Source organism: Psittacula echo, assembly GCF_963264785.1.
Source record: "Psittacula echo genome assembly, chromosome: 6".
NCBI classification, from domain to species: domain Eukaryota; kingdom Metazoa; phylum Chordata; class Aves; order Psittaciformes; family Psittacidae; genus Psittacula; species Psittacula echo.
In genome coordinates, this window is record NC_137743.1 from 43,844,989 (window position 1) to 43,858,714 (window position 13,726).

Consider the following 13,726-nt stretch of genomic DNA (forward strand, 5'->3'; position numbering starts at 1 on the left):
AAAAAAATGTCTGTTTACCGAAGAAAGGAAATACAGCTCTTTCTGTAAATAAAAGACATTACAGAGCTTACCATTTATGGATTTTAATGTTTTCATTGCTTTGAGTGATGACACAGTTTGCAGTCAGTCTTAACTCACCATCACTGGTCTTTCTAATGTGTATCTGTGACAATGCTTTAAAAGCAAGGAAAACATTTACCATGCTGAGATGCTACTAAACACAGGAAAAACTTGCTGGTTTTCAATATGTATGTGATAACATTGGAGATAGACTGATATGAAGAAACATTTTATTGATATTTAGGAAAGGGTTTGGTTTTCCTACACCCTTTTTTTTTTCCCCCTCTCCTTATTAACCAACAGAAAAACTGTCTCAGAACTCAGGTTTTCAATTCTACATAAACTCTCATCACTGCATTGCACACAAGATTGAAAAAGACTCTCGTAAAGAGAACAGAAATTTCCAGACTATTTGGACTCAGTACACTTTCGTGACAATGACAAGCCAAGAGGAGTAATTGAATACTGAGCTCACATAAGGGATGAATATTTGAAAAGCCATTTTAAAAAACAGTTATTTTCCTTAATACCTACAGGAGATGCACAGCAGTTCAACCAAGCTAATGATTTTGAAGATTTCGTCATTGTCAGGAATTGTACTGAGCAAATATTTAATGAACATATATTTCTTCCATTCTTTTTCTAATTTGTCACCATGAGTACAGAAACACTCATTTTTTCAGTTCATGTTCTATTTTGAGGCAGAGCAATCACCCTGTTTCCTGTTATAGCTGATACATCTCTACTGTTTTGGAAGAATATCAGAGGAGACAATCTTCAGTTGCATTTCAAAAGAGAGAGACAAAACCAAAGCAGTTCCAGAACAAGGGCAAAACATTTTTGGAAAACCATACTTGTCATGAGGTCTATATTTTATTTTCCACATTTTTCTCTGAAATTTCTCTGAGCACACATCAATTTTTAGGAAGATGAGCTTTTTAACGTATTTACTTCTAGAGTTACTTTCTAGAGACATATTCAGCAGCGGTCACTGTGAAGTTTTCTCAGAGTTCTCAGCTGCAGCCCAGACATACTTTAAGCTAATCAGCCTCTATCATGTTGATTAAACTAAATAAATGGGGCATAACACTTTGTGCTGAAATCCCTATCTGCACCATTTTAAAATTTAGAAGAACAAAGAATAAGCAAAAATCCTCCTAAATGCAAGAAAATACATTCTTTAAGGTACACTGGATGAGAAGGAAATTAGAGCTACCCTGAACAAAGATAACAAAGGCCAACAAGCCTTCAGAGCCAAGAGATCAAAACAGGATGAGAAGAGCTGGAGGATGACATCATTACAAAATCCCACCAAGCATTACAAGTATGAAGTTTCTGAAGCTGTGAAAAAGTAAGGACATTTTAAGTCTCTAAAAATATTGACTTTGGACCATTTCTGTAACAGCAGTCCAGGAATTTCCAGTCTCATGAGACTCAGCTGATACACATCATCTTATTGCCTGATAGCATCGTGGTTTTTATGAAACTCATAATAATAATAAAAAAAAAATCATAGGAATAATTTTATTAGATCAGACCAAGAACCTGCCCAGTGCAAAATCATGCCTGCAGCTGCAGCCAAAGACAGAAGTCTAGAGAAGAACGTAAGCAGGTCAGATTTTTCTGGATTTCTTTTTAAAGCAACAGATTTTTCTTCACAATCCAGCCTTGCCTCCCCTTGAGTTCATGCCAACTTTAGCCCCACATCACTGCTTGTCAAAGCAGACAAACTATATTTGATGAACAAACTTATTTTGTCTGTTTTAAACTTGTCACCTGCTTGTTTCATTACACCACAGAGACAGTGAACTATTGAGTCTTCTTCATTCTTGGAATCATAACATTATATTTTACAGGTTTCTATCATACCTTCTTCCTTCCTCACCTGATATGAACCTGCTTCAGTTCTGCTCTGCCCTTTTTGTGACAGAGACAAGAGCTGTGCACTGTGGTCAAGACACAGATACAGGCTGGATCTGTACAGTACCAGAGTGATTTATTTTTTCTTCTGTTCTGTTCCCTATTTTTCCTAACAATTTTCAGCATTTAATTTGCCCTTTTTTGTTTCTGGTTTTGGTCTGTTTTGTTGTTTGTTTGGGTTTTGTTTTGACAGCCACAGATCATTGAGCCAATTTTCACACTCAGTTTTCAGTTACAATGCCAAGATCTCATTCCCAAGTCAAGCCAGAACCCATCATCTTATGTATAAGACTAGGCTGACCTTTTCTGACTTGCTTCACTTATTTTTAAGCTATGCCTAATTTTATCAGCCATTTTATTACTGACTCATTTGGTCTTGCAAGGTACTTCAGCAATTCTACAGTCAATCCTCACCTTTACTACCAGAATGCCCAGGTGGGGCAACAGCATCTATGCTGCCATTATTACCAGCTAATCAATGTGGCAAGGGGATGACAACCAACAACCAAGTGAGGAAGTGGTGGACCCAGGCTGGCCACAAAAGCCTTCAGGGTGATATGAACAGGAGGGGCCCCATATTCATTAAAGCAGGGCTGAAAATCACCTTCTCCAAGTCCAAAAATGGTCCATCTTGGCAAACAGTAAATCAAAGAAAGCTGGCAGCAGGCCTGTGTGGATAGGCAAGAAGCTCCTGAGAAAACTCAAACATTAAAAAAAGAAGCTTGCAAGAACTGGAACCAGGTACAGGTGATGCAGGAGGACTACAGAAACACTGTCTGAGCATGCAGATTAGGGATAACATGCAGGTTTAGAAAAGCCAAATCCCACCTGCAACCAAATGGCAACAAGAAAGTCTTCTACAGGTTTAGCAGCAACAAAAAGAACACTAGGTAAAATGTAGGCCTGTTGCTGAGTAAGACAAGGTGACAGGGGACATGGAAAAGGCTGTCATACTCAATGTCATCATCTTCTCAGCCTATACAGGTAACACCTGCCTTCAGTAATCTCCATCCCTAAGACCCATGGAAAAGTCTGGAGCAAGGAAGACAGAGGAGGATCAGGTTAGGGATATATTTAAACGTATCAGACACACATGAATACAGGGAACCTTGTAGGATGCACTCATAGATGCTAAGGCAGCTGGCTGATGTCACTCCAAGACCCCTCTCTACTACTTGAAAGGTTCATGGCAACCGAGAGGTTCCTGAGTTTTAGAAAAAAACAAATATCACTTTTATCTTCAAGAAAGGCAAGCAGGAAGATCCAGAGAACTACAGACCAGTCAACCTCACCTCAATGCTAGGGAAAGTCCTGGTGGAGCAAGAAATTCTGACAACCATTTCCAATCATATGAAAGACAACGAGAAGGCTGGGAGTCATCAGTGTGAGTTTATGCACGGCAATTCATGCTTGACCACCCTGACAGACTTCTACAACGAGATGAATGACTTGGTGGATATGGGGAGAGCAGTGGATATTATTTATCTTGACATGAATAATGTTTTTGTTCTGAGTCTGTTCCCATACAATCTCGTATGCTTTCTGCCTTCAGAGTGCACATTTGTCCTCAGTTTGATCTTGAGACTGTTGCTGAAGCTATGCCTCCTTTTCATGTAACACAGTAAGCTTTCAACAGCCTTGAGAACAATGAACAGGGGAGATCAATGAAGTCCCCAACAGGAACAGAGAAACCAATTAACCTCCAGTGCAAGTAGTAGAAGAGCATCACTTCCTTTAGTTTCTGCTGAGATCTGTATCAGAGAAAATCAAGAATCCTGCAAAGGGCTTAACTATAGAGGAACAGCCAACATATGTACTGTGAGCATCTCTCTGATCAAAAGCACCTCCATAAGAAATGAAAAATGGTCTTCCCAGCACCCAGTTTCTTGAGATGGGCAGGAGAGCAGGCATGCAAACTCATGCCATGCCAGTATCACAACAGTGTTACTGTAATCAAACGTGTGCACCAGGGGATAGTATTTCATGTTTGTAGCCAAGCTTCCATGCAATCTTAGTTCATTAACATGGAATTTGATCTGGCTAATACTCATGCTCAGTCTTTACACGCACACTCAAAACAAGTACAAGACTTATTTAAACCTCCTGTGTCTAGTCACAGCCTATAGAAATAAAATGGCCAATTAGTCAGGAGAAAGGTCTCTAAAAACTGGAAATTACACTCCATTCAAAGATTCAAGCCTTAAGACTAAACAGAGTAGGTATTATTGCTGAAGAGTGCTTGCAGAATAGGATCCCAAGCCAATTTTCTTTCAACACTGGAATTTCAGTCTGTTCAACTGTGACACATGGCACTGACCTCCTCTTACCACCTAAACAACAAGGAAACACAATCCAACTATAGAATTGTTTCTATGGCATTATGTGTCACGAGGTTAATGCCAGTCTGACTGAAACACCACCTGGGCATAATAGATTTTTGAGATAGGTACATAAGATACAGAAAATACTCTGTAAGGATATTCTTCAAAATATGAAGGCTGTGGCATGGTGTTGAAGTACACTTCTGCTACTTTCTACCCTATTGGGAAAGAACCAGAAAAAACAAGCAACTGTGAAAAACCAATTCTTCTTGTAAGAGTCTATTCCCTAAGAGCCATAAAAATCTCAGATCTGAGGAAAAGTCTTATTTGACAATTCAGGCTACAAATGTTATTTGAACCTGGAAAATTTATTCTCCCAACCTCCCCACCCTCCCCCCACCCTTATTTTCTTTTTTTAATCTCTAATTGGAGTTTTTACTGAAATCTATATGAATCCTTCCCAAATTCCCAATGGCACAATCAAATGCAATAGACAGTGGTTTAAGAATTAACCATAGAGGTTGTATGAAAATCTACTCTAAAATGACATTAAAAATTTACTTTTCCAGTATGAAGGGTCCACATGAGATTAACAAAACCTTCTTCTATTTTTTCACTTCAAGTCATAATATTTCAAGTGTTTTCAGGCATTAATACAAGTATCCCTATGCAATCAAAAATGGAAAATCAATTCTTGCAAGAGAAATAAAATTCCTCTTCTAATTCTGAATCTGGCATAAATTCATTTTCTTATACTGGAGAAAATATGAGGTATTGATTGTTCTAGGTAAGTTACATAGACTAGAGAGATACAAACATAAAGTGAAAAGGCTATGCCTGTACTTCATCAGCCTCTAAATACTTTCAGTCTCTTTTTCTATTGCAAGTCCTTCAAGTTTTATAGCAAAATGAATGAACAAAATTCTTGATTCTTCCTCACTTACTGGATACCAAGCCACTGCAATATTGATGTGTTGGTGAACCAGAGCTGACTTCTCACATATTATCAACCAGTTACACAACAGTTGCTAATAAAACACTTTTCCTACCTCCTTTACACTGTATATACTATTCATACATTCAGTAGGAACACCTTGGGTCTTAACAGAGTTGACAACATTTCTGTAATCATAGTAAATTCACAGCTATTGGTTTACTTAGAGGAAGATCACTGTTTGCTTTACAAGGCACTGAAAGAATCTAGAGTAGTCATGATGTTTTTAAGTATTTTATAAAACAAAAGCTCTTTATGACTTGCTAGTGACAATTTCTCACCCAAATCTTCACATACATATTTTTTGGACCAGAATGACAGCCATTGTGGTAGTGTAGCTCTTACTTCTCAGCCTACTCCAAATGCCATGCAAATGCCTACGAACTAAATTACTGCTCAGCATAAGTATTTTATCAGTCTGGTCTCTTACAGGTGTGGTAAATTCCTCTGTAGTGTAGCACTTCCATCCATTAGTATTTTGTTGACTGTGTGAGCACATCTAATCTTGCCTTCAGTAGCCCATCCACTTAGCAAATTGATTTTAATAGAACTGTCAGGTTAGATTTTGTTTGATTGATAAATAGCTGATGTTTGAATAGGAAAGGATGAAAGTGCATCAATTCCGCTATTTGTCCCCTTTTGATATATGTACTTCAGAAAAAAACAAAACAAACCAAGTAACAACAAAAAACCTGACTGACAATTTTTAGAACTAGTAACGAGAATGTAGTCTCATGTCTACAGTGCAATGGTTATAGCTTTTTTCAAGAATGGTGATCAAAGCTTTGCCATTTGCTTCAAGCAGCTTTATCCCCTTCTACAAGCAAAGAGGTATCAGAGGTGAAGCTAACTGTACGGAGAACTAAACAGATTACATGCCTTCCTGTTACAAATCGTTATCCTCCAGGAGAAAGATAGCTACCATAGTGACAATGCTAAGGAAATATAGTTTTAATAGGCTTATTATTTTATTGAGTATATTAGAAGATGTTTCAGCAAAGCTGCCGATCAAAGATACAACTACATTTTTGCCTTCAAGGTTGCTGAAAGTGTGCTCCCTCTGCCTGCAGCTTTGGTTTGATTTCTCTAGCAACTACTTTCTGTAAACTAGGACCACCTGCTTCAGAGGAGATTGTTCTCTTACCAAATGGTCTGCTCTCCAAAGAGACATGCAAGTCCTTTATGGACATCAATCTTCAAATGACTTTTATTTATTTAGAAATAAAACTTACTCCAAAAGCAGCAATTGATTTCAAAAAAGGAATAAGTACTATGGGGTGTGGTTTTGCATCTCAGAAACAATCTTTTATAATAAAAGTAACAATAAGTAAAGGAAAAGAACACATACTATTCGTGTTCACAGCCTTACATATTTTAGGTCTCATATAGACTATACGTTTGGTTAGAGTATTATTAATGCTAGGAAGTCTAAATATACTTGCTTACTGTGACAGCCTTGTAACTGCCACATGGAAATTTCAACAGGAACACACAAAAAAAATAAATTAAAAAAATCCCCATATTCTTTAGTGAAAGTCCTTGTTCCTTTGCAGGTAATGGAAATGACAGGAGCTTCCCTAGGCCATCAAGTTTGCCTCTTTATCATCAAATATCTTCTGGGGATAGCAGAGAGGCTGAACCAGCATGTCTTACTAAGAAGTTTAACTTTCCCCATTTTGATATTCAACATTTATCAGCCATGCAATTTTATACCATATATAAGTGAACCGATTTCCTGTCCATCTTACTTCACGCATTCTAATATTCATGTATTGACTTAATCATCTTCTCTTTTTCACTGTTCGTCATGGTTTTTTTGCACAAAATAAAAAAATCACTTGATATCAGAGGGAATATTTTAAAGATTAAATTTAGTGAGTCCTGTAAAAATAGCATATTTTTTGTTTAAAGGGAAAGATCACACATTGTGCCCCTCCAGATAAAATAGAATCAGATTCAACTTTAACACAGTGAGAAACACAAACTTGAGAATGTGCAACACAAGAATATGAAGACCTGATTCAGTACAAGCCTGAGACATACCAGTTCAAAAGGTCCCTGAACAACACAGCATTAAAACTTTTATTATTCTAGCAGGTGGCATATTATCATTCTTACAGACTGATAATTTTCCTTATTACCCTCTTGACTGAACATATAACACAGCAATATGAACCTAATAATGCCAATAAACAGTTCCATTAACAACAGAGCTTACTATTTAAGCATACATAAGGTGGTACCAGTGTAACTGATTTTTTTTAATTGATGTATTGTGCTATTGTATATGGCTGCTAAATTTTGATGATTACAACAACGAAATCAAACAAAGCAATACAGGGCTTTAACCTCTAACTTCTTAGCATATTTATTCAGATGTTAATCAACCTAAGTTTCTCCATGTGTCCTAGTGACAGCAGAACTCTGCTTACCAATAAACATAGCAAAACCTGAAATACAGAACAAATGCATTCTCCGGGCAACTGAGTTCATAAAAAGCAAACTCACTTTTTTCATGCAATTATCACTATAACATGAAATGTTAGAGAACTCTACATGATTCATTCCCTTTTCAAAAATGCTTCACACCCTTTTTCCCTGTGATTGTGCTAAACAAGGCCCGACAGGCAAAATGCAGAGAAGACAAGTTCTCCCTGCGTTTTCACTAGAGCTTTTTGTTACTAAGCAGGAAATAGAATTTCAGCCAAAATTACCTTAATAACTAAGTCAAACTTCTGGTGTAAATCCCTGTTTATTGGCTTTAGGAGTGTCAGTACTGCTGTTGTGAGATTCATATGGAAATACTGTGGATAATCTTCAGGAGTACCTGTAAAAAAAGACAGTGAGGTTTGATCAAATGTTTCTGAAAATTAAGTTAAACAATATATTTGTTTTATTTATTAGCCCAAGGAACAAAACCAAATCATGTCATTATAAGGATAAAATAGTGCTGTGTGTGCATGGATCTTAAGGTTACTACTAACATTATGTGTTTAATATTATCATTATTTCATTACACTCCCTAACCATGCAACTGGGAACACCTAAGGACTTGACAACAAGAGCCCTAACACACCTGCAGCTGGTGGAAATTCAGCTTTTCAGCTTCCAGGAGATACCTAATCAGTTAAGAGGACATATGGAGAAATGAGTTTTCACTGCAAGTCATCTTCCACTCTTATCCACCACGTTCCTGAAACCCAACTTGCTAAACACATACCACTGGGATTTTCTTTCTCCAGCTTTGAAGTATGTTTCGCCTGAGGTATCGCTGGACATATGCTGACATCATTCACAAAGCAATGAACACTATGAACCATTTTTTGAATGTACACATTTAAACAAAGAAAATATACAGTGAGGTTATGTGATGAAAATGTTACCACTAAGTTCGAGACAGCCATTTTATTGCTCACAAATGATGCCCTGACATTTTCATTTTAAAATACACATTTTAAGTACCTTAGATCTTCTAGCCCTCTGTTGCACCCATGGACGAGCTCTTTAGACACATTATTAATAATATATACATAAGTAATAACAGCAGATACATTATTTTAGAAACTCTTCTAGGAAAAGAAGTTTCTCATCCGTGAGGAAGCAGCAGATGAAACCTCATCTAACAGTCTCCATTTATTGTCAACAGAAAATTGTGTCTTCATGGCTGCAAATTTCCAGGATATTCTTCAACCCAGTTAAAAAAGAAGCAGTCAGAGCCTGAACAGACTTGTGAAATCATGGAGATTCAGCAAGGGCTGTTGCAAAGGATGACGACAGTCATGACCTCTGCCTGGCCCCTAGGCTGGCCCACCAGGCAGCTGCAGCCCAAAACGATGCAACCCAAAAACATTCCCATGGTACTGTGCTCAAGCCAAAAGACCGTAGCAGTACAGCCTGACATAGGAGGAGGTAAGAAATATGCTGCAGCCAGTTTGAGATAGCATTCTCAAAAATATTACAGAAAAAAAAGTAGCAATGGTGGAGCTTAATTACCAGGGCAGGATGAAGCATTAAACATATGAGATACGGTTCAGCAACAGTCTCTTGCTAATCAAGGGAACAGAGGCTATACCTTTTTTTGATTTCCTTTCTCCAGTCTCTGTCTCTAGTTTCTTTTGGTTTAACTGTCTGACTCGCCCTGAGCCAGCCTGGAGGTGTGAGAGCACAAACCTGAAGAGGACAGAGCTCAGAAAGCCAAAGTGTTTAGAAACAGCATGAATTCTTGCATCTCACATCTTGTCAGTATTACTAGAAGTATCCAAAGAAACCAAAATACTGACTACAAGTCTAAGATTTTGAGCATTTTATGTCTAGGTATAGTCCTGTGTAGCAGCTGAAAAGCATAAAGCACTCCTGCATGATGATATAAATGCCCCAGTAAGTCCTCTGACCTCATCAAATATGGTATCTTAGAGCAGCCATGACAGCAGGACAAATATTGCCATACCAAATCCTCAATCCAGTCTAATAGGGCATAGGATTCAACACAGAGAGACCACTTTTCTGATAAATGATGCTTTTATTTGTTTACCTTTCAAGTGGAATGATTAGAAACTGCTTTTAAAAAGCCAGTAACTCTCCCAGAAGACAGATTGCTGTCCAAACTCATGTACAATAATTTAATTTTGCAACTCATCAAATGACAACCATTCACTAGATACATATTCTGCAACCATCTCTGTATACATGTATTCCATAGACCCAGAGAGTAGCAGCAGAACCATTACGGATTATTTTTACCATTATACCACTTAACGTAAATGCAGAGTTTCTAGCTCCAAGACCAGTTTTCCCCTGCCCCACCTTTTAATTTCTATTCCTAATTAACTAATGTAACTTTTTATAAGCACTGGACATCCAACAGGAGCTCCAAGCTTTTGGCAGGTAACAGATTGCTGTAGTCTTAGGAGGCTACACATCACAAGGGCTGATACTGAAGCTAAGAAAAATCAAGAGATTGAGGACTAGATGCAAAACCACCAAGAAAGTAGAAAATAAGAGGTTCCCTGAAGAAGAACAAATATATAGGGGAGGATAGAGGTGGCTATAAGAGGTACAAAGTGATCTACAGCAGGGAAGATGAAGCTAATATTGCATAAGGATGTCAGGAAAGAATCCAAGGGTAAAACAAACAAAAAAAAATCCGAAACCAAACAGGTAAAGGAAAAGATGGCAAGGAGAACCATCAGTCAGTAAAAATTAGAGTACAATAGAGCTGGATTGCCTGAACCCTAGCTGATGATGCCTGCTCAGCTGCTGTCTCCCACAGGAATGGTCCAAAATCCAGGAAACCTTAAACTCTGAAAGGAAAAGTTTTCCAGGAACAGAGATATCTGCTTCTGCATAGACAAAAATACTTGTATTTTGACAGAGCAGAGCAACCCTCAGTCCATGCCATTGCCTTGATCTACTTCCAGAAAGGAGGAATTTCGTACTGCAGCTATAACGGTGCACCTTCAAAATGTGTCACCTGCGTATTATGACAAGCATTACTGGCTGAAGAACTGTTTGCAACATCCCTAACTGCCTTTTTCTCATGAGTCCAACCTGTAAGAAAATGTGACCCACGAAAAGCAGACAGATTTAAAGCTGTCTAGTAGCTGGGACAGGTGACCCCAACTGACCAAAGGAATACTCCATGCCATATGGTGTCATGCTCATCATATAAATTTGGGTGAAGAAGGAAGGAAGGGAGGATGTTTGCAGAGATGGTGTTTGGCTTCCTAAGTAACCATTACATGTGACAGAACCCTGCTTTCCTGGACATTGCTAAACACCTGCCATGGGAAGTGGCGAATGAATGCCTTGTTTTGCTTTGCTTGTGCTCATGGCTTTTGCTTTACTTATTAAACTGTCTATCTCAATGCATGAGTTTTCTCACTTTTATTCTTGTGATTCTTTCCCCCAGCCCACTGGAGGAGAGTGAGCGAGTGGCTGTTTGGTGCTCAGTTGCTGGCTAGGGCTAAACCACAACATGATCTTACCGAGGTATGTCCACAAAGTGAAGAGTGCTCCTAGGTTTGCTCTTCTTGGAGACAGAGGAGGGCTTTTGCGGGGCATGTTGCCTGCCAGCAAATGAATCAGGGAGCTCACAGGACTGGAGAGAATCCCCCCAAAAAATGTTGCTGTGCTTTTTTGGCTCTTCATTTAAATATAAGCCAAATAGACACTTATTTGTCCAAAATTTGCAGCAGAAATCACAAAGACATTTCCAGGGTCAAAACCAGAAGATGATGATTTGATGAAAAAATTTACTTTTCCCAAGGGCCAGCAACAGAGAAAAGGAAGCTTTAAAATTACAAGTAAAAACACCTAAGGGAAAATCTTTAAACAGGCTGAGCAGCAGCTAGCACTAAGGAAAAATATGGAGTGAACCTGAAGATGAGAGAGGGTGAGCTAGCTTCTATCCCGTTTTTATTGTGCACATGATACACACAAAGGGGGGTCTTGTCTACACACTTGCATAAGCCAGACATTATATGAGGGTTTATTCCAATGATCCAGAAAAATTGGTGCATGGAAAAAAAATAATTTCCAAACATCATGCTTCCAAATGTAAAGATATCAGACATTTTAGAAGAAATGAAAAATTATAACATGGCCTCAGTTAAATCCTGTTTTCTGAAGTACTTTACTGTACTTTGTAAGGTAGTTATTTCATCATGTATTTTAGTCAATACTTCAAATAGAAGACAACAATCCCAGTAGTTCAATGTTGTAACTAGTTCTCTGATCTTAGGATGACCCTCAAGAATACTTAAGACCTATTCTTCTATTGTTTTACCAGTATCAGTCCATAACCACTTGAACAAATAAATTCAGACATCTTGGTATATTCTTTGAGAGGACTGCACTCAGAGGTCAGAATGAGAAAGAAAGCAGAAAATAACAAGCTACTAACACACGTAGGCTATTTCTCCATTTCTCAAGTGCCTTACCCTGAAGTTAGTTTTGTATTCAGCAGTTCTATGCTCATGTGAATGTGTAACAAGACTTCCACAGGCATTTGTCATTACATCACTGAGTGCATTATTTCAACTACTTTTCAATGAACTGCAGGGTAACCTGTTGTTGGAACTGGAGGGGTTCACCTGTACCCTTCACATGGGGAAGATCACTAGACTCAACAAAAGCACCCTTAAAGCAATTACCCGAACACTTGAAAGACTAGTTAGCTTGAAAGCTAGACAGGCAGAGATCTTTATGGGCACTTAAGGTTAGCAAGCCACATCAAATAGAAGTGAGTTATCACTGCAGTGATGATGGTCTTTGTTAAAAGAAATATGTCTTTAGAGTAGATCCTAAAGACACTAAGATGTGCAGATTTCATACATAACATCCATAGTGCCTAAAGCATAAACCAGGACTTGACTTGCACAATTGTGCAGAGAGAGGAAGAAAGGGTAAAAGAAGAAACAAATTATAGAATCATAGAATAGTAACGGTTAGAAAGGACCTTAAGATCATCTAGTTCCAACCCCCCTGCCATGGGCAGGGACACCTCACACTAAACCATGCCACCCAGGACTCCATTCAATCTGGCCTTGAACACCGCCAAAGATGGAGCATTCACAACCTCCCTGGGCAACCCATTCCAGTGCCTCACCACCCTAACATGAAAGAATTTCTTCCTTATATCCAATCTAAACTTCCCCTGTTTAAGTTTTAACCCACTACCCCTTGTCCTGTCACTACAGTCCCTGATGAAGAGCCCATCCCCAGCATCCTTGTAGGCCCCCTTCAGATACTGGAAGGCTGCTATGAGGTCTCCACGCAGCCTTCTCTTCTCCAGGCTGAACAGCCCCAACTTTCTCAGCCTCTCTTCATACAGGAGGTGCTCCAGTCCCCTGATCATCCTCGTGGCCCTCCTCTGGACTTGTTCCAACAGTTCCATGTCCTTTTTATGTTGAGGACACCAGAACTGCACACAATACTCCAAGTGAGGTCTCACGAGAGCAGAGTAGAGAGGCAGGATCACCTCCTTTGACCTGCTGGTCACACTCCTTTTGATGCAGTCCAGGATACAGTTGGCTTTCTGGGCTGCGAGCGCACTCTGAAGCTGGCTCATGTTCATTTTCTCATCGACCAACACCCCCAAATCCTTCTCCGCAGGGCTGCTCTGAATCTCTTCTCTGCCCAACCTGTAGCCATGTCTGGGATTGCTCCAACCCAGGTGTAGGACCTTGTACTTGGCATGGTTAAACTTCATAAGGTTGGCATCAGCCCACCTCACAAGCGTGTCGAGGTCCCTCTGGATGGCATCCCTTCCCTCCGGCGTACCAACCGAACCACACAGCTTGGTGTCATCAACAAACTTGCTGAGGGCGCACTCAATCCCCCTGTCCATGTCACCGACAAAGCTGTTGAACAAGACCGGTCCCAACACCGATCCCTGAGGGACACCACTCGTTACTGGTCTCCAGCCGGACAT

At 39.2% G+C, this 13,726-nt stretch overlaps 1 protein-coding gene across 3 annotated transcripts in view; it reads right to left on the minus strand.

The window, feature by feature from the left end:
- PCDH15 (protocadherin related 15) overlaps nt 1-13,726 on the minus strand; it is a gene marked incomplete at both ends in the record, with an annotated part of 382,058 nt that overhangs the window by 227,097 nt on the left and 141,235 nt on the right. For all 3 annotated transcript variants that reach the window (XM_080620329.1, XM_080620327.1, XM_080620328.1), the window contains one exon: nt 8,010-8,122. In XM_080620329.1, coding sequence (XP_080476455.1) covers nt 8,010-8,122 — 113 coding nt within the window. The remainder of the gene's footprint in view (nt 1-8,009; nt 8,123-13,726) is intronic.